The 25,816-nt window shown below is 39.3% G+C and overlaps 1 protein-coding gene across 2 annotated transcripts in view; it reads right to left on the bottom strand.

The window, feature by feature from the left end:
- The window catches only part of plekhg2 (pleckstrin homology domain containing, family G (with RhoGef domain) member 2), a 36,936-nt gene extending 13,053 nt beyond the window's left edge, over nucleotides 1-23,883 (bottom strand). Inside the window, exons 1-4 of one of the 2 annotated variants that reach the window (XM_081369884.1) lie at nucleotides 23,335-23,883; nucleotides 13,928-14,005; nucleotides 9,156-9,562; nucleotides 1,915-2,015 (exon numbers count right to left, since the gene is read on the bottom strand). In XM_081369884.1, the coding sequence (XP_081226010.1) occupies nucleotides 1,915-2,015; nucleotides 9,156-9,562; nucleotides 13,928-13,976 (557 nt within the window). In that variant the 5' untranslated portion in view covers nucleotides 13,977-14,005; nucleotides 23,335-23,883. Of the gene's footprint in view, nucleotides 1-1,914; nucleotides 2,016-9,155; nucleotides 9,563-11,600; nucleotides 11,856-13,927; nucleotides 14,006-23,334 lie in introns of those variants that run through there. The other variant, XM_081369885.1, reaches the window with a different exon arrangement.
- Between the last annotated feature and the right edge of the window lie 1,933 nt (nucleotides 23,884-25,816).

The raw sequence follows: 25,816 nt of genomic DNA, 5'->3' as shown, positions 1-25,816 counted from the left end.
CCATCCTAAATGTGTATATGACTTTCTTCTTTCAGACGAATACATTCGGAATTTTAATAAATGTCCTGGCTCTTCCAATAATTGCAGTGAATTGCAACCAACAGATTGAAGTTCAAAAAAGTGCATCCATCCATCATAAATGAACGTCCAAATGGTGGGTTAATAAATGTCCAAACGTCCAAATGGCTTCCTTCTGAAGCAATGCGATGAGTTTGTGTAAGAAAAATATTCATATTTAAAACTTTATAAAGTAAAATAGCTTCCAGCCAAACGAACATACAGATGTGACTTAAGTGTAAAGCGCAACTTATGCGAGCAATGCAACATACTGCTGATATCTACGCTACGCTACACTACTTCAGACGTCATAAGTTGCGCTTTAGACGCAAGCAGACTGTGCATGGTCGTTTGGCCGGAAGCTACAATTTTACTTTGTAATGTGTTAAATATGAATATTTTTCTTACACAAACTTGTCGCTTTGCTTCAGAAGGCCTTTATTAACCCACCTGAGCTGTTTGGAGTTTGTTTATGATGGATGGATGCACTTTTTTGAGCTTCAATTTGTTGGTTGCAATTCACTGCGATTATAAAGCTTGGAAGAGCCAGGACATTTATTAATATAACTCTGATTGTATTCGTCTGAAAGAAGAATGTCAGATACACCTAGGATGGCTTGAGGGTGGGTAAATCATGGGCTAATTTTCATTTTAAAGTGAACTACTTTTATTCAGCAAGGATCCATTAAATTGAGTAAATATATTTATAATGTTACAAAAGATTTATATTCCAAATAAATGCTGCTCTTTTGAACTTTCTACTTATCAAAGATATCAAAGATAAAAAAAAAATAAAAGTATCACTGTTTCCACAAAAATATTAAGCACCACAACAGTTTTCAACATTGTAATAATAAGAAATGATTCTTGAGATCCAAATCTGCATATTACATTAATTCCTGATGGATCATGTTACACAATTGCATTACATTTTTAAATTTGTAATAATATTTCACAATATTACTGTTTCTACAGTATTTTTGATCATATAAATGCAGCCTTGGTGAACATAAGACTTTAAAAAACATTTTTAAAAAACCTTACTGACCAAATATGACACAAGTTTTATTTATGGGTAAACTTTCCCCTTAAGAATGGTTTTCTTAAAAAACGAATAACTCATTCTGCTCATTACATGCCAATATAATCTCAAGCAGAGGCCAAAAGCAGCTGTGATGGGAACAAATGCTCTGCCATTTTATTACAGGAAGTTTTATTAAATGAGGTCGTGAGGACACCCAAGAGTTTTTAAGATTTTCTGTTTTCAACAGCCAAGCTGATTTCCCACAAGAGCTGGCAATAAGGCGGCGGGCGCCATGTTCAATTTCAACACTGCCTAATGTCATTAGGGGGTGATGTGGAGTGGAGTGGACCAAGAAAGAAAATTATGTAAAAACGGTCTTTGAGTGGCAAGTAGCAGCGACCCACCAATTAAAAACCTCTGGGCTCAACCATGCGTACGAGTCTGAAATAAACACAGAGTGTCATTTGCAATAAACAGTGTGAAGCAGACACATAACAAGACTGACTAAATTGTTCGGTGGACCATGCATGAACTCGCAATGTAATAAACCATATGCTGCACGTCTTTTAAAAAGAGCTTAAGTTATGATGAAGGCTGAGAAAACGTCTCATGAAGAGCATTCCAGATTGACTTCAGCAGTCAAGGGACAGTCTGCTGGAGTGTATCAGAAATGGTGAACACTCGCTCTTGGCAGACATCTGCACATTGTCCCTCACGGTGGGACAGAGCAGGACACAGGCCAGTCATTTTGTCAGAAAAAAATTCAGCAGACACCACTACCACCCAGACAGACATCTTGACCACCAGAGCTTTAAAAGGAAGAAGACACCAACCTGTTAAACTCATAGATGTCCTCAATGTTGCAGAAGAGGGTGCTGACCTCATCTGGTTTGAGAGGCAAGTCTCCACAGTCAATAATGCAGCCTAGATAGTCCTGAGAGAGAGAAACCAAGAAAGATTGAGTTTGATGACCTCATAGAAATCATACTAGGCATTTTCACACTTTAATTTGCTTTGGGTTTTTTTTGCGATTCACAAAACTCCTGTGAGACCTGTGAAATTAGTAAAATACCTCTATTTCATCACTTTTTCCACTGTAAACACTGAGTTGATTCATAATTCATAGACTACAAAGATACTATAAATGGGTCCTTCGCAGCAGGACATGACTCTCACCCCTGAATGATCTCTGGACACCAAAAATCGCTGTAACGTAATTACCGTGGACGTCCCACTTGAGCCCCTCAGTGATCTTCAGTGTAAACATACAAAGCAGTACTGAAAAGCAAAGCATGCAACTAATATAGTGGTTATAAGGAGCCCCTCTAACAATATTTATCTTTTCTCTCTGCTCTTTCAACTTTGACCTTGAAGAAAGTCATAAGCTAGTCTCATGAGAAAACTGTCTCATCATCATGCCACGTAAAATACTGGCTGGTTTAGGCCGCCTGCTGAGGAAAAGAGAAGCATGGGGTCACCAAACGTTGGTTTGGAGTGGTTGGTTAACACTGCTTTAGTCAAGCAGTTTCACTGGGTTAAAGTTTAAGGAAGTCACAGTGAAAGACTTACAACTCGCAGCGCAAATAATGAACATTTTAGAATGAATCGAAGTCCTTTTATAAAATTGTGTTTAGTATTTCCGCTTTTAAATCCTCCAAAAGGTGCCTCATCATAACATCTTTTTTTGTATTAGAAAAAAAGAGATTTATATTTGTATAACCCAGAATGTTTCTTTAAGAAATCTATATAATAATTAACTATCATTTCTACTAAACCAACAACCTTGTGGTAGTGAGGTTTCTGGCTTGAAGTGGTTTTCCAGCACTATAATCATCATAATGAGGCTGTTATGAAGATACAGTACATTCCTGCCTTAATGAGGAAAATGCATTTTGTATTAAATTAGAAAGTTAATCATATTTTACAACCTCTTCTGTGTCCAACGCCAAAAACCAAAACAGATCTGATGCCAATGGTCTCAGGAGTGGTTCCTGGCTGTTAAGCTGGCAGAGTTAAACAGCGCTATCTATCAACATTGTATCAGTTAGTTTATCAGTGCTTGGCCTCATTAGCCCTTAATTAGCAAGCCTTGGGACCAAAACCAACAAACCATCATAGACAAACAAATTCCACCAGACTGCAACGGACTATAGTGCGGGAAAGTGCCAAGAATGGCCCCTACAATCTCCCAAGAGAAACTACAGACTCTGGAGCCAAGAAAAGAAGGCCACCAGGCAAAACAAACTAAAAAAAGATTTTAACTGAAAGTTACAGCAAATAGCTACAAATAAACATACATTCTGTGTATAGTGAGACAGTAGACTGACTTTATAAGGGGCTCTCTTTGTCACCCTCCCGCTTTCCCTGTGCCTCTGCATTCCTGGACTGTAAAACATGGGGTCTTTTTTCCTCTTCTGTTTGTTTCCAGAGCCATAAGGTGTCTGGGAAAGCAAACATGCTGAGGTGGGGGCAACATAAGCCAGAAAATAAGGGACTGGTGCATTCAGCACCTTTACAAGGCAGGGGGAACATGGACACTGTAATTATCCTGATTTACACACAGCAATAGGCTGGAGTGAATTCCCCTGAACGAATGGAGCTCGTGAGCGTGAACTGGAGCGCTAGATGAAGAGATGAGTGATGACACAGCTACTCAGGGAAGAGTGAAAATCCAGGAGGTGAGGGGAAATCTGAGGATTACATTGTGAGTTATGAAAGGAGAGTGTGTGAGACAAGCGGGACCAGCCACAGACAAAGGGACCATAAGTTATGTGCACATTTTCTTGGCAGATGCCGTCTTACTGAAATGACTTACTAGAGCGTACGTGAAGTGTGTTATGACAGCCAGTCTAGCAAAAAGAAAAACATAAATGTTCACATAATGTTCACATAAGAGATATGGACGAAGAGAAGAGAAGAGAAGAGAAGAGAAGAGAAGAGAAGAGAAGAGAAGAGAAGAGAAGAGAAGAGAAGAGAAGAGAAGAGAAGAGAAGAGAAGAGAAGAGAAGAGAAGAGAAGAGAAGAGAAGAGAAGAGAAGAGAAGATAGATAGATAGATAGATAGATAGATAGATAGATAGATAGATAGATAGATAGATAGATAGATAGATAGATAGATAGATAGATAGATAGATAGATAGATAGATAGATAGATAGATAGATAGATGGGGGAAATGGACAGACAGAGATGAAAATAAAAGAACAGAAAAGAAAAAGGAGAGACAGACAGAGACATAAACAGAAGAAAAGAAAAGAAGGGACAGACAGACACAGTATAGACAGACAGATAGAACAACTGACAAAGAGGGAGAAAGAAAGAAAGAAAGAAAGAAAGAAAGAAAGAAAGAAAGAAAGAAAGAAAGAAAGAAAGAAAAAGAAAGAAAGAAAGAAAGAGAAAGAAAGAAAGAAAGAAAGAAAGAAAGAAAGAAAGAAAGAAAGAAAGAAAGAAAGAAAGAAAGAAAGAAAGAAAGAAAGAAAGAAAGAAAGAAAGAAAGAAAGAAAGAAAGAAAGAAAGAAAGAAAGAAAGAAAGAAAGAAAGATGTTATCTCTGAGAGTAAGTTTGGAAAGGTGGCAAACAATAGAGAAGAGAGAGAGAGAGAGAGAGAGAGAGAGAGAGAGAGAGAGAGAGAGAGAGAGAGAGAGAGAGAGAGAGAGAGAGAGAGAGAGAGAGAGAGAGAGAGAGAGAGAGAGAGAGAGAGATTGTAACAGAAGTTAAACACACTCTCAGAGTCTTTGTCTGAGAAACTAGGTCAGTTTGGAGTTTGGAACAGGAGTCGGTCCCTCTCTCGTGAGCAGCCCCTCTCCATCTCTGCTTGTGCCCCAGAATGGGGGCTACAGCCAAACCCCCCTCGTCCCCCAATTTCCTGTCCTATTTGGCTGAAATTCAGCTAAAACAAAAAGGGAGAATCTCTCAGTCTTGCTCCCCTAAACGTTCCCCACATCAGCACACACTGGAGCTGAACCCAGTGCACCTGAATGTCACCAAACGACACTTCACAAACTAATAATATAACCCACACAAACAACAGGCAAAATACAAAGACACAGCAAAGCTCGTTTCCAGCTAGCTTGACATCATTCTTTGTTACGCTTTCTATCAAAACCAGACGGCTCTTACTAATAGAAGCAGAGCCTGGCTAAGTATGTCTCCAATCAGACATCATACACGCATATCCCAGAGTCAGCAGTATGTCCCCAAAACCATCCACCACTCAGCCTCCATTTTGAGACCACAGATTGATAAAACAGCAGCATTCCTCGGCATGATCTGCGTCTTTCAGCAACCAATTTCTGGCTATTTGATCTGAAGGCATCTTTTCATAAAGCAGCATAAGCTTGCATGCCTTCTCTTTTTATTGGCTTATGAAAAGCTCGACTTCAAATAAACCATCAGCGAAAGGGAAAAGGAGATACATTTCAGGCATTCCCCAACCTCCAGCCTATGTACCCATGATCCTCTGCAATCAATCAGTCACAGATACAAAGGATAACAGACACATACTATGCATAATATACGCTCACACCTGTTGATGGCCGGCACTGGAAACATTTCCATGAGTTCAAAGGCTGTGTTGAGTAGACCACAAACCCAATGACCTGTGACTCATGACAGACCAATTTCAACACTCTCTAGGCTCGAAGAAAAATCAGCACAAATTAAACTAAACTCACTTACCCCCAGTTTTACAAACAAGGCTTAAGCCTATGCCAGATTAACATGCATGTTTGAGCTGCTTTAACTTTATCCAAAGTTGCTGTTTGGATTTAAATTGGCAAATACTATAATTCGATCATTATTTCAGTGATTATTATGTTTCTAGCATGTTATATGTTTGGCAACAGTTCTTCTAACACTAATTGATGGAGTGTGTATCTTTTCATTTCTTAAACAAACATGTAGGAAGACACATTATGGCCATATTCCAGGATGACAAAGCCAAGATTCATCAGGCTCAAACTGTGAAAGAAGGTTGGGAGGAAGCATGAATAATAATTATTTCATCAAAAGGGGCATCAATGTTTGGTCAAAGAATTTAAGGTCTGTACTCAGAGTTGCCAATTCATGTGTGAACATTATTCTTCATGCTCCCTCCTGAAGAATGATTCTTCATGCTCCCAATCTCAGAGTCACATGATCCTTCAGAAATAATTCTAAAATGCTTATTTGCTGCTCAATAAATATTTCTTACTATTATCAATGTTGCAAACAGTTGTGCTGCTTAACATTTTTGTGGAAACCAGGATTTCAGGACTTTTAACAGCAAAGAACAGCATTTATTTTATATAGAAATCTTTTGTAACATTATAAAATGTCTTGTTATTTTTGATCAAATTGAATGTCCTTGCTGAATAAAAGTATTACAATAAATTTAACTGTGATAAATGTGAGGAAAGCTTATGCAAATGTGCAACGACTACCAATGGGAGAGGTCAAATCGCTGCCAGCGTAAACGGGGCATAACATATTGGTGCTTATCCATGACCCCTGCTGAAGGTCACAGTGGAGGCCTGTTCTTCCAGCAACCTGTGCATGGAAATATGATGAATGTGTTGAGAAGCGTCCACAAAGAGTCTCTTATATTTACAGCACACTCTGATTTGTGCGTGCATGCGTTTGAAATGCTGAGCAACAGCCTCCTTATTGTCCCGGATCAGGGCTGTGCATGCGGAAAGCAGTGCAGAGATGCGTTTGAACTGACAGTATGAATTTATTGTTGCTTTCATCCAGTGCCATGACCTCCTTTGCTCCACCTGAATGCGTGATGAATGGCACAACAGAATCTCACAATGATCACATTTTAAATCGCCGTTGGCACAGGGAAAGGGCTCGGCTTTCTCTGCTGTCTGTTATATGAGTCCTGGATTACATACAGGGTGGGCGGCGGGTGAAGAGATGTGACGGTTGAAATGCTGATCTGGATGAGTTTCCATGACTGAGCAATCCTAGAGCTCAAAAGAATGTACCACCACCTGGGTGGGTTCGGACCAGCAAAAATAATAGTATTCAGTGGGTCTTTTTCAAAGTCACCCTATATGTGTTTAACATTTATATTTTATAATAACATTTAGACATTTAAAATAGGGGTTCTTGCCCATGTAAACCATCACCATGCTATGGCAACGTGAGTGGTTCTGAGTGGTTTCTAGACCATTGCTAGGTGCTCGCAGGAAGTGTTCTGGATGGTTTCTAGACCGTTTGATAGATATTTACTAGGTTGTTCTGGACGGTTTCTACGGTGTTGCTAGATGCTCTCTAGGGTGTTGGGTGGTTTCTAGGCCGTTGATAGATGCTCACTAGGTTGTTCCAGGGTGGCTTGGCTGTTGCTTGATATTTACTAGGTTGTTCTGTGTGGTTTCTAGGCCGTTGATAGATGCTCACTAGGTTGGTCCGGGGTGGTTTGGGTGTTGCTTGATATTTACTAGGTTGTTCTGTGTGGTTTCTAGGGTGTTGCTAGATGCTCACTAGGTTGGTCTGGGGTGGTTTCTAGGCCGTTGCAAGCTGTTTGCAGGGGGTGTTTTGGATGGTTTCTAGACCGTTTGATAGATATTTACTAGGTTGTTCTGGATGGTTTCTAGGGTGTTGCTAGATGTTCGCTAGGTTGTTCTGGATGGTTTCTAGGCTGTTGCTAGATGCTCTCTAGGGTGTTGGGTGGTTTCTAGGCCGTTGATAGATATTTAATAGGTTGTTCTGGACGGTTTCTACGGTGTTGCTAGATGCTCTCTAGGGTGTTGGGTGGTTTCTAGGCCGTTGATAGATGCTCACTAGGTTGTTCCAGGGTGGCTTGGCTGTTGCTTGATATTTACTAGGTTGTTCTGTGTGGTTTCTAGGCCGTTGATAGATGCTCACTAGGTTGGTCCGGGGTGGTTTGGGTGTTGCTTGATATTTACTAGGTTGTTCTGTGTGGTTTCTAGGGTGTTGCTAGATGCTCACTAGGTTGGTCTGGGGTGGTTTCTAGGCCGTTGCAAGCTGTTTGCAGGGGGTGTTTTGGATGGTTTCTAGACCGTTTGATAGATATTTACTAGGTTGTTCTGGATGGTTTCTAGGGTGTTGCTAGATGTTCGCTAGGTTGTTCTGGATGGTTTCTAGGCTGTTGCTAGATGCTCTCTAGGGTGTTGGGTGGTTTCTAGGCCGTTGATAGATATTTAATAGGTTGTTCTGGACGGTTTCTAGGGTGTTGCTAGATGCTCTCTAGGGTGTTGGGTGGTTTCTAGGCCGTTGATAGATGCTCACTAGGTTGTTCCGGGGTGGTTTGGGTGTTGCATGATATTTACTAGGTTGTTCTGTGTGGTTTTTAGGGTGTTGCTAGATGCTCGCTAGGTTGTTCTGTGTGGTTTCTAGGGTGTTGCTAGATGCTCACTAGGTTGGTCCGGGGTGGTTTCTAGGCCGTTGCAAGCTGTTTGCAGGGGGTGTTTTGGATGGTTTCTAGACCGTTTGATAGATATTTACTAGGTTGTTCTGGATGGTTTCTAGGGTGTTGCTAGATGCTCGCTAGGTTGTTCTGGATGGTTTCTAGGCTGTTGCTAGATGCTCTCTAGGGTGTTGGGTGGTTTCTAGGCCGTTGATAGATGTTCACTAGGTTGTTCCGGGGTGGTTTGGGTGTTGCTTGATATTTACTAGGTTGTTCTGTGTGGTTTCTAGGGTGTTGCTAGATGCTCACTAGGTTGTTCTCGATGGTTTCTAGGCTGTTGCTAGGTGTACTGAGTGTTATTAGTGGGTTGCTATGCAGTTTCTAGTTATCTCAGTGGTAACTTAACAGGCCAAGTCAAAAGAGCACTCCTCACCTCAAGATATTTTGAAAAATGTAAATGGGTCGAAAACAGCATTGGACTTTCATTGTATGGACACATTGAGTGCCTTCTTTTATGTTCCAAATGCATACAGGTTTAGAACAGGATGACGAGTAAATAATGACAAATATTTAGGGGTATACTAGCCTTTTAAAAGGTTATAAGAAACATTATTTCAATATTGTTTTAACATTAGCTCAACATTATTCCTCAAGTTTATTTGGTTGCAAATTCCATTTTATGTTCTTATGATATGAAACATGGTAAATGGAGTGTCTGATCCTTACCTCCACAATGCTCTTGAGGTCCCTCACGTAGGCCTGCTCGGTCTCCACTATCTCCAGTGCCACCCTCTCCAGGCGAGTGAGTTTGTGCAGTGGTGTTGTGGAGGCGGGGAGGGGACTGGCTCCCGTCAGCAGGGAGAGAGGGGTGAGGTCCAGGCTGATGTCTGAGCCGTTTCGTTGTGGCCCAGGGTAGACCGGCATGGCTCCGTAGGGGAGCGATGAGGAAGAAGACGACGAGTGTCCATCTTGCAGCGAGGCAGATGAGGCAGAGGAGCTGAGACTGGCACCGCGGTCACTGTCGGAGCACACCGTGTTAACAGAGGTGCAGCTCCCACGGGACGCACCACCTGAGGAGGCCATGCGGCTCACGATCCCACTCAGCGAGGACACAGAGGAGGGGCGCTTGGCAGCTGCAGCAGAGAGAGACAGAAACAAGTTGGTGTGAGAATTCTAGTGACCACTGCATAATACAGTATTTTTGGTGATTAAAAGTAAAAAAAATACAATGTTATGTTGCCAAGACAGCAATGTAGAGCAAATGGAGACTTTGGCTTAAATATCCTATCTTGAAGACCCCAGTAAACTCACATGTGTCTATTCTAGAGTTTCAGAAGAGATCTCAAAACTCTATTAAAAATTGCCAGGATACCAAATCTGTGTCCATGAATCAGATATTTTAATATAAACTCATTAGTATTTCTCATCAACCAGTTCCCATTCCAATTACTTTAATTAACAGAATGAACACAAAATAAGTTTACATTTACATTTAACATATAAACAATATGCATTTTTAAAGAGTAAAGTACAAGAACAAACTATAAGTGCTTACAATGTGTTTCCTGCCAATATTTTTCTGCCTGCCTCAAAGGTGTGACTGTGCAAAACTACATCACACTGGTTTGCAGCAAACCCGCAGAGGCTGTCAATCTAACGGTGCTATGCACGCCCTGTATAGACAGGAAACAAAAATCACAACTTCCTGACTGCAATTTGCTGGACGATTAAACCTGCGAACACAGAAGTCATTCAATCAGCCGTGCCCTAAAACGACCAGAACATCTAAATCAAAACAGTGACGTTCTGCCTGAAGAGCCGTATCAAAAACTGAACACAACAGTCTGGTCGTCAAGGCAGGAGAACACAGGCCGGTACAGAGCGCTGTAAGGATTGGCATTGTTTAAAGGCTGAATTCTGGGCTGTGCTCATCACAATGGTGGCCCAGTTACAGAGCACAAGCCGGCAGAGACGAACAATCCTCCATTTCCTCTGACCTAGCAGGCAGGGCGACGCAGTCAACTGTTACTCTCTGCACTCCCTTCCTCGCCAAGTCTGCCTATCATCCATCAAGTATTCCATCTGACCATTAGCTGGAACTGCTTGCTGCCTTTTCTCCCGTTCCCTGCTTTCATAGAAGGTTTGAAAGCACTTCTGTAATATTGATTGCCTGAATTTGATTTAAACACACTCATAAAGTACATGAAGGCATGTGTTTATCTTTTGCTGGCCCCAATCCAAGATCAGCACCACTATGGCGGCAGTCGCACATGAAAAAATGTGAAAATGAGGAAAAAACGTGGAGGGATGGATTGTAAAATCCTCTACAGCCAGACATACATCACCGCTACGGCCATCTTTTGCTTTTCGTTTGATGCCTATCTCAAGATCAGCTGTACTGGATACAAAAGCATTCAGGAGCACGTTCAAAGCATGGCGTAAATTCAGCCAGACAGATGCATGAAGTGTGACAACGTAAACCCAGTGCATCCTCTGGAACAAAAGCAAACAGACAGGGTACTCCATCACTACTTGGGCGTGAAGTCAGAAACTTTCATGTGGCAAGGAAGAACCAAAGGCAGGGGACTGTTTTACCCTAAACATTATCCCTATGGATTTTGTAATCCCCAACATTAAGTTTAAAAAGCCTCTAAGCGCACAGCACGAATTAAGAGTGGATAAATCGATTGGGATTTCCAACAAAACCTGACCATCTCTAGATAAGACTGATGAACATGCGTGAGCCAACACACATATACTGTTCTTCATAATTATTATGATTCCTAATGGAAAATGCAATGACTCGATTAATTGTGCAGCTGTTTTGGAAATCTGAAATAATACATTAGAGCTCATTTCCTCGTAATATTTTCATAATGACATAGATCTACTTAGAAATAATGTAAAAAACACCTTAATTTGGTCTTTGTGTCCATAATTGCGCTAAATTATTAGTTAGTGATACGTACTTATTATGAGTTCCAGTAATTGTGGTATTTTCATCATAAATTTCATGCGCACTGTTTTTTTTTAGTCATTCAAAGTTCAATAAAGAGACTAACAAGGCTCATCTAACTCCTATCAGAGAATCAGGCCTGTTATGTAGATCATGGAAGTCTGTGAAGATCATTTGGCCAAATGAGTGAAAGCCAAGAGCAAGAAATCACATACCTGATCCGCAAGGCACGGCAACATCAGCTGGAATGACCACCAGTGCGGTTAGCTGAGAATTATGTCGTCTCACTGTAGTTTAGTTAGTCCTCATAACTAATTCAAAGCAACTGGCTAGCACTGTCTTCCAAATGACATCAGGTATCCAAATGATTTCTGAAACTGAATCTTATTCCAGCAGAGACTAAACGGACCTCACCATTCGTAACGCAGACAGGAACCATGCACCATATCTAACGTGCATTAAAACTGAGTGTTCACATGTGCACACTTCCTGTCTAGGTGTGTATTAGCGTGCAGGCCGCAAAACCACGTTATTTTGAGAGTTGTCAAACTCTTCAGTCCTTGCCGGAAAATACTGAAGAGCACTTATGTGTTAAAGAAACAAGACAACAACATATGAGGAAGCTCTGAATTAGGTTTGAATTTGAGTGAATCTCACATATCCAGGTAACATTTCACCCCAAAAAAGCAAAAAATAATAATAATTGTGATTCATTGTCACAACGCAAAAAAATCTTGAAGGTCATAAAACAGGCTTCATTTTTCATAAACTGTATCTATTTATTTGTTTATTTATTTATTATTTATTTTTTTCAGTACTGAAATAAATTTATGGAGGATGATGACCACCACCCATATCTCTCTTCTCTTCCAAAGGAAACCTCACGATTGATGACATCACAAGGGTCCCTCCTTATATAGCATAAACATATATACATTTGGGGTCATTTTTTTTTCAAAGAAATGAACACTCATTAATAGTCATTAAAAACATTTATAATGTTACAAACTATTTCTATTTCGAATAAATGTTTTCTTTTGAAATTCTATTCATCAAAGATTCCTGAAAAAATGTATCTGTTAAATTAACTGTTTTCAATATATAATAATAATAATCGTTGTTATAATTGTAATAATTTATTATAATAAGAAGAAATGTTTCTTGAACAGCAAATCAGCATATTAAAATGATTTCTGAAGGATCATGTGACTGAAGACTGGAGTAATGATGCTGAAAATCCAGCTTTACCATCACAGGAATAAATTACATTTTAAAATACATTAGAGTAGAAAATGGTTATTTTAACTTTTAATAATATTTCAAAATATGATTGTTTTTAATGTATTGTTGAACAAATAAATGCACGCCAAACTATCGAATGTTAGTGTGTATGGACTTTCCATTCCTGACTAGCACAAGTTAGTTCTCTAATAACATCCTCCTCCTCCAGTTAATGACATCATTTTTAATGGGAACAGAAAACAGTATCAAAACTTGCCTGAGCTTGACCACAGCATATTACTGAAAGTCCGCCTATTTATAGGAATACATCCTTAAATTACAACACAGACATTTAAAAGAATGTCTCAAAAAATCAAAAAATAAACATACAAGATAGAGCTGAGCTCAAGCAATGAGTGTTTACTGTATCAACGTATCTAGGTGCTCATCCGTCTGTTGAGATACTTCCTGTGTGCCGTGCCAGTCTGCACCTTTCAGCCCCATTAGAGGAAGTGGTGAAACCAAATATAAGCAGTTCCCTGCAAAGGTGCTCAGAGCTCAACAACACCTCATCACATGCCAGCTGAGGTCACGACGATATGATTTGGGTCAAATGTCAAAGATGTTTGTATGTATTCATGATCTTTTTATTATTTTGAGGTTGATTACATGTGATTTTAAATGCGTATATTTTTGACTGTATATTAACAGTGATATATTGCTCTTTTGGAATGTCATGTATAGAATATTGACAGCAACTTGATATATTCCAGATTCTATCTGACACAAAAAAATTCTTTCCAAACATAAATGTGCCCCTTGGTCTCTATTGCATGATCAGAATTATTTCAATCACGAATTGTTTAGAGAGCCCAATCCAAAGAGAGGTGACCAACCCTAAACAATTGTGATTGTCAGCACATTTCCAACCGACTTGTTCAGTTTGTTTGAATTGATAATGTAAGCAACCATTCTTTGTGAAGTAGGAGTGGCTGAGGTCCAAAAATATCAAGAGGGAGACCACCCTGTCTAATTCTGAACCTGATAACTTAGCATTTCATTCCTAACAGACACTCTTATCTATGGCATGCTTGATGGCTTATCTCCATTGAAAATTGTGCAAAATCTCGGAAAATATATCTTTCGTCATTTTCCCAGGCTCTCGTTTGTGGTTTTGAACTCAACCACAACATAGAAGTTAACAAAAACAACTTCAAATTCAGACCGTGAATGAGCAGTTCCTGTCAGTAGCTTTTGATTGGGATATTACATATTCATGTTCAGATTTTCAAACACTGATATTATTTGATTGGCATCTGACCTTGGTTGGTGTTTTTTTTCTGGCTGTCGCGGCCCGCCCCCTCAGGCATGGTGTGATTCTATCACAGGAAGTAGAAACCTGCAAAACAAATGCAAACTGTTAAAAACAAAACACTTTCAGTTGATCTATAAGCAATGTCATGTGACAAATGTAGTGAAAAATATGGGCAGAAAAACAATAAAAAAAAAATAATGACAGTAAATATATATATTTCACATATACCATATGTTCTTTTCTGGAATAACAGAATCTGCATAATTATAGCATGAACAGAACAAAAAACAACACAACACAACACAACACAATACAACACAATACAACACATATAAAATAAAATAAAATAAAATAAAATAAAATAAAATAAAATAAAATAAAATAAAATAAAATAAAATAAAATAAAATAAAATGTTAACCCCAACTAATTAAATTCAATTAAAATAGCTCAGTGGGTAGCACTAACACATCACAGTTAGAAGGTTTGTTTGGAAAATAAAATAAAATAAAATAAAATAAAATAAAATAAAATAAAATAAAATAAAATAAAATAAAATAAAATAAAATAAAATCATACAAACTACACAGTCAGCTCCGACATAAGTCAGAACATTATTACCATCCAACAAATGTACTGTATACTCCCATTAGTTGAGACTGATAAAAACTACTGCAAACTGACTCTTTATCAGTTCTAAAGTGCCTTCCGCTTCTTTCATGAGAAGAGGAAGACAATGAAAAAAAAAATATAGAGGAAAAAAATACCAAAGGTCTGAGCCAAAGCAATTAAAGAGCTGAAATGCGATAGATGCTATGAGTAGGGGGTGGGGGTGGGTAGCTCGCAGCCTTCTCTCTCTCTTTCTCTCTCTCTCCATCTCTCTCTCTCTCTCTTAAAAAAAGAAGAGAAAATTAAACATATGTAATGGTTGGCACAGACACAAAAATCTCTCTTTCCCAAATGTTGAGCATGTGTCCTGTCAGCGCAATTGGTGCTGGAACTTCAGGAAAAGGAAACAATAGGGATAGACAGGGCTCCTCTATGATGTGTTAATGTTTATCATATCCCGACAAGCCGTCTCCCACGTCACCTGCCCCGGCCTTCACTCCACAGGCTCCCTGCTGCCCGTCACTCAGAGGACAACACAAGCGGGAGAGCTCAACATCTGAGGGATAAGCTTTTAGCTATCCAGCCACCCTTCATAACTCAGAAAATGAAAGAAATAGTTCACAGCATAGGGTAGAATTTCTACTTTCTCGATTTGCTCTGATGTCTTGCAATAAAATTGACACAGGTCTTTTCCTTCAACTGGATTTATGATTTTCAATAAGGAGTTTTCTATTATTTAAAAAGTAAAAAAAAAAAAAAAATGCATATCACCCAAATGAAAATTTCCCTAAAATAAAACAGAAAAAGAATATTATAAAGACAATCTTTTTCCTTTTTTTCTAAATAGTTAAAAAAAATGTTCTAAATAGTAATGTGTATATATATATATATATATATATATATATATATATATATATATATATATATATATATATATATATATATATATATATATATATATATATATCTTTAAAGGCACAATATGTAACTTTTTTGCTTTAAAAATATCAAAAATCACTATATCTATGTTATATATTTTTTTTAGTTGTGTACTTACATTATCCCGACTGTTTCTAAAAACTTTCAAACCAGGAGAAATTTGTAATTTAATTCGAAGACACGTCCCGTTTCTTTATTTCCGTTTTGTCGCCGTCAATGGCGTCATATCCACGTTGTCCCCGTTTCCGCTTGTGCTGCCATAGCAACCAGAGCCGTCAGCAACAGACGTGGACAAATGTGTAGTTCGCAATGTCTATTTGCACGCTGTTGTTGTTGTTTCGTTCAAACATTATGGACCATGGCAAGCAGACTTTGGATAAAAAATGAGAACTAAAACGAGAATCAATATCAGCGCGGTGTTTTCGAGATGCCGAGAGCTCCCATAGCAAGTATATTTAAACGAGAGCTCCACGTGCGAGACTTCGACCGCTCCTACATGTAGCAGTAGCCTACTTTATTAAACAGGTGAGCACATTTACATAAAACTAATCAATGTTATATAGTTCAACAATGATAAAATGTCAGAATATGATCTGTATGTTATTCTAATGTTGATCTAGTTTACTGCTAGTCTCATACAGACAAACTAACACATACATTTCAACACACTCAAATGCAGTTTAGTGTGCTAGTGTAATGTTAGACCAAGTGAAACAGCGCTGCGTTACCTCACAAGTTTAATTTGTCTAATAAACTGACCTGTGAGTAGTAATTCTGTGTGTAGTTCGGTAGAATGAAATGTCCATATTCCTTTCATATCCGCGGGACTCGCATCACGTGTGGAGCTGATAGCTGTCTCTTAGCAATCCCGAACTGCTTTATATCACAGTCATGATAAAAGCATCGATGTATTCAGTCATCCATAAACATTATTAGATCGGTCGGCTTGACGTTGACGACAAGATCCATAATTCTTAGCAAATGTTGTGTCATCAATCTACGCCTTTGTTATTGTAAATAGGTTAGCGACCTCTAGTGGTGAAAAATGCCATACTGTCCGTTTAAAATAAAAAAATTAGGCTGCCCGTCAGGCAAAGTCGGGCCATTTTTGAGTGTCGGCTGAAGTCATTTTTCGGTGTGTTCCGCACCGTTGGCTCTAGTCGGACGCCGTCTGGGGTTTTTTTTGGGCCGATTCAGCATGTAGAATCAGTATCGGGCCGTTGGTGAGAGAGAGGACTCTGATTGGTTGTTCAGCTTTGTGAATGAGTCAGTGCATGAGAATAATAGCATAACACAGCAGCAAGAAGTCAAAACTGTACAGGTAGAAGGCTGTTCTAATTTTACGTCATCTTACCTGAGTCTTCCTTGGAGAGTACTTAAATATTAAAACGAGCGGCTGGAATAAAGAAAGTGATCATCAGATTTGATATTCAAAACGGTATAGGCTAAGCACGCCCTGCTTTGTTTACGGTTTGTGTATCTGCAGCATCGGTTTCCCTTTTTGAATGATGAATGTAAACCAAAAACATTTTGTTTTTGGTGCATCACTATTTGGCATCCTCCCCTTCCCCCCCTCCTGTCAGAACAGACATGCAACCTGTTTTTTGGTCACAATCCAACAATTGACAAACCCTGATCTGAAGTTTTGGATCAAATACCAGAGTCGGTCTGGGCGTGATACAGACTAGCTCCTGTTATTTAGGCAGCTCTGTTTGTCTCCATAATTCTGCTGCATTGAAACACTCAAAGCCAAGCGTAATGATCTGTTTTGGATGTCTACTAACCAGACCAAATTAAAAATTACCCTGGCACTTTTCCATGCACTGTCCTTCAGAGTGTTTCTCACCGCAGTCCCCCGGGTCCTTTAGAGCCCATTTCTAGCTCTGCCTCATTAAAGGCATCTCACTTCCTGTAACTGCGAGCATGAAGGTTGTAGAACACTACAAGCATTTGCGGTTAAAACCCCATGTATTTTTTTGGCTCCAGAGCTTGTTTGCTGCGAAATTCCCAAATTCCAGAAATGGAATTGTGGTAAAAATTAACTCGCTTCACAACAACAGTTTCTAATAGCAAATAAATGTTACCGTCGGGGGGAGGTGGGTGGCGGTGACAACAAGTATTTTTGAGGCCGAGTGGATGCGAGCCAACATCTGGTTAGCCAGCGCAGAGGTTAGAATGAGGTTAGCGAGACTCCACTCTCCCTAATGCAGAGCAGCCAGTCTCCATACGTCTTCCAAACACCCTGACGTGCTCCTCATGCAAAATTGCAACTTTGTCATATTGAAAAATGTGGAGCAGGAGGCTTTTTTCCACCCTGTAATTTTCATTACAGTTGCATCTCTCATGGCATCATTCCAGGTGCATCCGTACGCTCTGCACTTTGACAGCCATAGAGACAAAACTACCCCGCTGACAGAGTCCTATTACACTGGACAGCTGTGTGCGTGTTCTTGCCTGCACATGTGTGTGAGTGTTTTGGGGAGTTTTCTTTTGCGTCTCTAAAAGGTAGTAGAGCTGGATGACAATTATATGTTAGTGGGAATGAGTTCACTGTTTTTTGTATTGTAATATAAAATAGTCAGTCACTGACACACAGCAGAGCCCTTAAAGGGACAGTTCACCCAAAAATGAAAATTCTGTCATTAATTACTCACCCTCATGTCGTTCCAAACCCGTAAGACTTTCGTTCATCTACAAATGATGAAAAAATATATTTTTTATGAAATCTGAGAGGTTTCTGTATTCTCCATTGACAGCTACGCAACTACAACTTTGACGCTTCAAAAAGTTCATAAAGAGATCTTAAAACTAATCCGTATGATTTGAGCGGTTTAGTCCAAAGTTTTCTGAAGAGATGAACAAATTTAATTTAGTCTTTCTTAAAGCTCTCACAAACGTATTAATTTTCTTCATAGATATTTTGCAACGAAAAAGACAAAGCAGAAGCAAAGCTTCTGGTTTTAACTATGAAAAAAGTTTTAAAACTATTGCTTTGACACTGAACTGTAAAGAATTATCAACAGATGAATTCATATTGCTAACAGAGCTCACTACTGTAAACACGCTAACACCCAATACAATGTCCTTCTATCTTAAACTGTCTGACACACAAGAAGTGCATGTTTGTGTGGAGAGAGGTGAAGATGTGTTTTGATGTTCAACAGCTGATCTGTTCACAAAGTGAGGTCAATGCTGATGCACCCAAACACATAAATAAACAGGAGCGTGACTATTGAAGCCCATGTGAGGGGGGTCAGTTCTGGCCCTGAAGCTCTATTGTCTTAAACTGAGAGTTTTTAAGGTTATTGTTTGTTTTCCAGCTGACCTTCACATTTCCCCGTGGAGCCGGACCACAGCTCTGCCATCCACCTCTCAACTCCCCCTCCGACATGTCTGCCCAACACCATCACCATATTTTTTTAGTCTTTTCCTTGTTCAGTTAGACAACAAAGGCTTCCCAAACACAATGGATAATGCTCAGTTGGGGTAGTGACCCATACTTACACAAATGCTGGTGAGGAAATGCAGTGGGCATGAAAGCAATGTGGCAGTGAGGAGGGAGGGACAGTAATGCAGGCCAAACTGTATGTGGTCCTCAATCACGTGAGGTTGAGAGGAGTTTGAGGAGCCTTTTGTTTCAAGTCTTTGTTCAATGTTGTAACTTCTTGTACAATAATAAGTGGGGGTTGTAAAATATGGTAATAACAAAACTGTTTCTAAGAACAAACAATTGGCTCAAGGTGAAATAACAATTAGAACTGAAGACATGGACATGTCACTTCTGCTTTTAGAAAATCACACTCAATTTCACTCATATTTCAAGAGTTTAATTTTGCTTGACAAATTATAATTAATATACACCAGCCATGCTGATCAGGTTTATAATGTGTCCCCCTCAGTTTTTTAATGTTCAACACATTTCATGGACAAATTTTGTCGTTTTGGGAATTTGGCCTACATTTTGAAATGACCCATCAGTGCAGAGTGTAACAGCTGTGCATCAGTAATGCAGTCCATGTGAGATCATACAAATCTGGCCATTATCAACTGGCCAGAAAGACCAGAGCATTCCCTGACATTCACACTATGAAACAAGGCCAGTGACCTCACAATGACCAATAGAAAGCAGTTTATATAGTTCAAAAGAGGCATTTTCATGGTTCTTCAGAAATGTGTCATGATTGCACAGAAAGGCAATCATTCCCCAGAGAAAATACAGCGTGGGGAAAGGGTTTTGGCCGAGAGGGCTGAAACATCCAAGTTCCTGAGGCTCAATAAAAGTGTCATCGGGTGTAGTGAAGAGTGGGGCTATAAAAAAAAGGCCTGTAGCCTTGAGCTCTTGCCTGCTCCACCAGGGAAATCCCCTTTGTTTCAGTACATGCAACTAATTATGGAAGGAAAGCTGCTCTATAAATGGTGTCTATAAAATAATAAGTGTCAGCCCATAAAGCTCAAGGTAACAAACTAGCATGCAGCCTAATCAATTTATCAGCGATGGGAAAAGGGGGGCTAATGGACCTTTTAGCAGCCAGGAAAAGGAAACGCTATGTCATGCATAGTGTACCGAGCTTGGGAAGTTAAACAGTTATATATTACAAGCAGGAATGTCTCTAGTGATCAAAGATAAGAGATAAAAAGACAACTGGATAAATGATCCAGACAAGGCTAAGTGTAGACAGAAGGTATGACGCAGAAATGTTGTGAACTTTACTCTGGATGAAAGAACAGTGGGTGCAGATAGAAACCTGGGGTGATCAAGAGTCACAGAGAAGTGCAGGAGGGTGGGACGGATTACTCATGGAAGACGCTGTCAAGTCAGGCAGAGAGACACTGCGGATTTGAGTCACCAGACAGAGGACTGCATTCACAGCTGTGAGTTTTTACACACCTGCACTTTGAAACCCTCACAAACACACCCGTTCCATCACCACTGCAAACACAAGACTCCTTGAGAGAAACAGTCAGAAAACTCCACCGTCAACAACTTTGTCCCCTCCCATACCCAGCTCTTTTCTCCTCCACCAGTGTCAGAAATGCCTCTGTTTAAGTCAGCCATGTTTTCACTACTGCCTCCATTAGAACTCTACATGGACATCTGCTGGACAGATGCTCTTATCTGGGAATATATTAGAACATTTGCATTTGAGATGAAAATGAAACATCAAAATGCATTTTCAAGTAGAACTCTACATAATGCAAATACAACGCTTAAAAGGGTCAGTTCACCCAAAAATATCTTCATTTGTGCTCCGAAGTTTAAATAAAGTCTTACGGGTTTGGACATGAGGGTAAGTAAATGATGACTGAATGTTAATTTTTGGTGAACTAACTCTTTAAGCCCAAAGTATACTTTGTATGTTACACACGGTTTGCCTATACTTACAACAGAACGCATAGCTTTTTAAAGTATTCTTCGTTTGATAGCGTGCAAGAACGCAATAAACAATCATCACATGCACACTAGAAAGCTTCATCTTTGTCTACTGTCTGCACTATTTCTCTCCTAAATTTATGAGCGATAAAAATGTAGCTGTACTCATTTAAATTTAGTTGTGGTATCTTGTTTACATGAGCATCCATGGTTGGTGTAGTCTTGTTGTCGTTGTTCCGATTCCTCCATTTCTTTTCCGACTGTGAAACAATGGAGCAGGTAATTTAATTGCACTAATTAGTGCAAAAATATTTAATGTGTATGTGCATGCTGAGCGTGAAAAGTATGAACAGTTAAAAAAAATCTGACTGAGCACGTACACTACTATGCTGATGACAAAATAGACTTTGGGCGTTAAAGTTCTGCCATTGCAACAAACATTCTGACACTATGAAAGATGATACACAGAATTCGAGCTGCGCTTTGCACCTCAGTCACGTATTGTACCGCATCACTTCATGTGGGACATGGAGCATGAAGCTGGGAAGCTCATCAGCCCAAATTCTTGTAGCTGGGGTGCACTGGGAGGAAATGGGGATTTGGTGTATTTCCTTCAAGCTCTTAGGAGGAGAGGGTTTGTCTCCTAAATTCATGGTAAACTAAGCAGCAGGCCGGCATTAGCAAGGACAGTTTTCCAAGTGAATAAGTGGATGGTGAAAAGGGGATGTTGGCTTTCAAAGCAAACAGAGCTTTGCATGTTAACCTTCACATTCAAAGGTCCAAACATCCAGAGGGAGGGTTTGGCTGACTTCCTGTCACTCAGTTCAGATTCCATGACCAATCCCAAAGCCTATTCTTCTCTTTGATATGATGAAAATGACCAAACAATACCCCTTTCCCCCCAAAGACCCAAATGGGCGATATTTAAGTTGTTGGTTTTTTTGCCCTGAGAAGTGCTGCAATTTTCAAAATAACATAATAAGCTGGAAAAACCCTGAAGTGTCATTTGCGGAGAGTTAGAGTTTTCAGAGCTCAAATCCATGTGTGTTGACATTTTCAAGAAAGTTAGACCTTAAGGTCGGTCAGTGTTCTGTTTTTACCAAGTATACACGTCTCCTACATGTTTGAAAGGAAAATAAACGTGATCCCACGGCTCTACTGAAAAATGAAATGACAAATAAACTGTGTGGTGTGTGTTTAGATCATAAAGCACAACAGCATGAACTTCCTAAACAGCAGCATATAATGTAATTCAGAAGAGCTGGGATGCATTAAATACGTTTTTGTCCCATCAATCACATGATTTCACTGATCCAAGATGAAGTTGAGTTTCTTTTTTAATAGCAAATGACATATTTGGGGCTTAGCTCAGGCAATATTTGCACATACAGATTCCCACTTGTAAAGACTGACATCTTTTCAATGAGTTGTATTCCCGGCTGAACTAACGAGTAAATTGAGACCAGACGGGATTCGTTGGGAAGTTTTATTTGTCCACCCCGAATAGTCAGCATTCCAGCTGCTAAAGAAAATAGTGTTTGTTGAGCAAGAGAGGGGGGCTGTAAGAGTGGTTGAGAAAGTTTGGACTTTTATGTCTTAAAAGACCTGATGCTGAAACCAATCCCATGTTGAAGGGTTTTCCAGTGCTGCCTGTGAGCTAAGGCTGAGGTAATACACATGTTACAGAATGAGTCTATACCCTGCTGGGGGAAAAACCCATCTTAAAGCAGCCTATAAGGTTTTTAGCTGGTCTGTTGTGATGGTTTTAAAGAGGTTTTGTGAGCACACCAGGCTGGAAAACCAGCTTAAAACAGCAACAAGGTGTACAGAACCCGGCTAAAAATAAACACCTTAATCAAGCCTAAACTGACTTGCTGGTTTAAACTGGTCCAGACTTGGTCTCACAATAAGGTGTTCTAATTTGGTTTCACCGGTCTCCCATTCTGACCAGCTAAAAGTTCATACAATCCATCTAAATACCAGACAACAGTCCAGCTTAGTTTTTTTCCCCATGCAGGCTGCAGTGAAATGAAATCATAATAAGGAACTGAATGGTAAAAAATTATTCTGGAGCAAGTAAACAGATATAGATACAAATTATGCATATTAATTAGGCCTACTAAAAAAATATACACAAGTTTATGTTAACAGGTACTGTTTTAGAGGTCCAAGACATGATGATGATGATGATGATGATGATGATGATGATGATGATGATGATGATGATAGACTACCACACACTTCTTGACTTGCACTCATATTGTGTGATTTATTAACCTCTGTTTATTAAACTGTATGTGCCAGTTATTAGATGCTAAAAAATATGTTCTTTAAAAAAAAAAAAAACTAAGCACTTTAGGTTACTGTAAAGTCTTAATGCTGTGCAACCTATCAGTACTGGTTTTCTACGTGGTACGTGGATATAACTTATATTTTCCTTATCTTTGATCGTGAGAAAATTGACATGTCTTAAACAGTTGACAAGCTGTAACATACCTTTACAGGTGTGCTGTTCGGAGACATCAAAAGTAACGCAGCCAATGTACGTACTCCGTTTCCAATCCTAATATCCCACTTTGAAGAAAAGAGTCAACTGTTTTCCCAGCTCGTGAGCATGAGTGAGTATTCCTGCTTGCTTTGACTAAACAATGCGTCTTGAAGCTTGGCTTCCTGCGGTGTAATGCCCTAAGCAACGTTGGATGCTCCAGTGTTCAGTTTCCAACTTTCTTGAACTCTCCGCTGAGTATGAGCTGTCATCATCCTCACTGAATACTGTTCGCGCGAACACAGTCCCATATATGAGTAACAGTCACGCGTCACTCGACTGGACGTTACGCGCGTGCGAAAGCTGAAAGAGACGCTACCGTTCAAAACTTAAAATTAAGTATGGAACATCTTCATTTTGGTTTCTTTGTCTTCGTTGATCACTCACACGACATGTAGACTGCGTAAAGAACGGATTAATTACAAAAAAATGCTCATAAAATGTTTGTGGAGAACTGAGAAAGACTGAAGTGAGGTTGGAGGCTGCATGTGCCTTGAAGTGAGCGAGTGTGAGAGAAGAGTAGAAGTGCCCCCCGTGTGGACACGGACTCCTTGAACTTCCTGTCAGCGTTAACTCCTTTACTGCTGCTTTCCTCATACATCATTTTGCTTCAGGGAATATAATCAGTCACACCAAAAGAGTACAATTACGACGGATGGGTGCAGAGTTCAACAAAGCCCCGTTATGTTACGAGGGCGTCTCTGTGAGCAGCGGCAGTTTATCAAATTTGTAGAGCTATTAAAAACGCGTTAAATTAGCCGGAGAGGTAATGATCTGTTTTTAAGTCACAGTGCCAACATCCTGAGGTAAAATAACCTATTAAGATTGAATTTACGTTATGTTTACGTTTTCATAGACTTCAATTAGCCTACTGAGAGACTGGGGCTAGTTGTCATACCTTTTACTCCAATATTTAGTTATGTAGACTAAAGTTTAATGTGTGTGTGTGTGTGTGTGTGTGTGTGTGTGTGTGTGTGTGTGTGTGTGTGTGTGTGTGTGTGTGACAGTTTGCCCCAGTAAAAATGTCACTCATTTGAAAACAGTTCAACCTTTCAGTTAAAATTTGCCCTTGATTGCCCTTGACCCAGTCTGAATGTATGTCAGTGTGGTTTCTCTTAAAATTACGAAGAGTATAAACCTAACACTTAACGTTAAATGATTCTGAACTATAAAAATGTTTTTTGGGTCTCTCAGACCCCAAATAAAGCATGAAGATTGACTTGACTTTTATAGCAAAATATCACCAAACTAACTTCCAGCAAACTGAAATGACTCTATCACGTCATGCGTTCTGCTTGAATAATTATGTTACATTTACAGTATAGCGTGAGGAATAGTCAGACATGTTAGCGCAAGTAATGTCTTAAATCATCATCATAACGGTTTGTCATGCGCCTCTGAGATCACCTCACCCTTTAATCAAGTGAATGTTTTGGAAGAAACTAGAGTGAGAATAAAAAAATGTTTGAGAAAAAAAAAAGGGCTTGTAAAGACCTTGTTTCTCCAAAACCTGTTTCTCCAAAATATCCAAAGCATGTTATTTTTTAAAAAATCCCTTTTTAAATAATCTAACAAGATGGAATGCTCAATTAATGTTCTACAATGTTATCAGCTGTAAAACAAATGATTAGACAATGAAAAAGTCCATGCATCTCATTAAGAATTAAATTTCATGACGTTAAATTGATAAGATAACCACAAAGACACATACTGACTCATTGAATTCGTAAGGGAGGTAAACTGCACAAATTATTTACGAAAGTAAAGAATGAAAGGAGTGGATGGAGATCCAAGACATTCCAAGATCACATTTTACTTCTAGACAAACAAACTGGCTGTTGGATCTGAAGTGCTTTGAGGTGAGTGACCTTCCACACGGGGAATTCGTTTATTTTGCACAGATAAGGAGAAATGCATGGTTTCAATGAGGCTTTTGCCTAAATGTTAGGTATTCTGGTCCTCAGTTGTATAGTTGAATTGTCTCCGTGTAAACAGGCTGAGCAATAATAGAAGAATTTCATTGTTGAGATGTAGTGAAATCCCTGCCAGTCATACAGACAGAGACACCATTACTGTTCCATCCAACCATCCAGTCCACTACTACTTCATCTCAAAACAGGACATTGTGTATTCCATTCATATGCAAAATATGAATGGAAGAATAAATTAACATTTTTGCTTAATTGTAATAAAAAGTATCTGTATTACATTCAGAAGGGCTCTTGAATCCAAAAGTTCAATTGCATAAAATCTTGTTTTTAATTAAATCTCATCTGGGTTTTTTTGTAATTCACCATGTCCAGTTTAGCTGTTTTACTTGTCATAATTGTTTACACATAGCTGAAAGGCCATTAAATATGCTATGATACAGATATGTTGGGAAATATGAATGTATCTTCTTATCCTAGAAAATAATTATGCACTGTAAAAAAT

The sequence above is a fragment of the Scardinius erythrophthalmus genome (genome assembly GCF_964197995.2).
Source record: "Scardinius erythrophthalmus genome assembly, chromosome: 7".
In the NCBI taxonomy this organism is placed as follows: domain Eukaryota; kingdom Metazoa; phylum Chordata; class Actinopteri; order Cypriniformes; family Leuciscidae; genus Scardinius; species Scardinius erythrophthalmus.
This window is presented reverse-complemented; position numbering and strand designations above follow the sequence as displayed.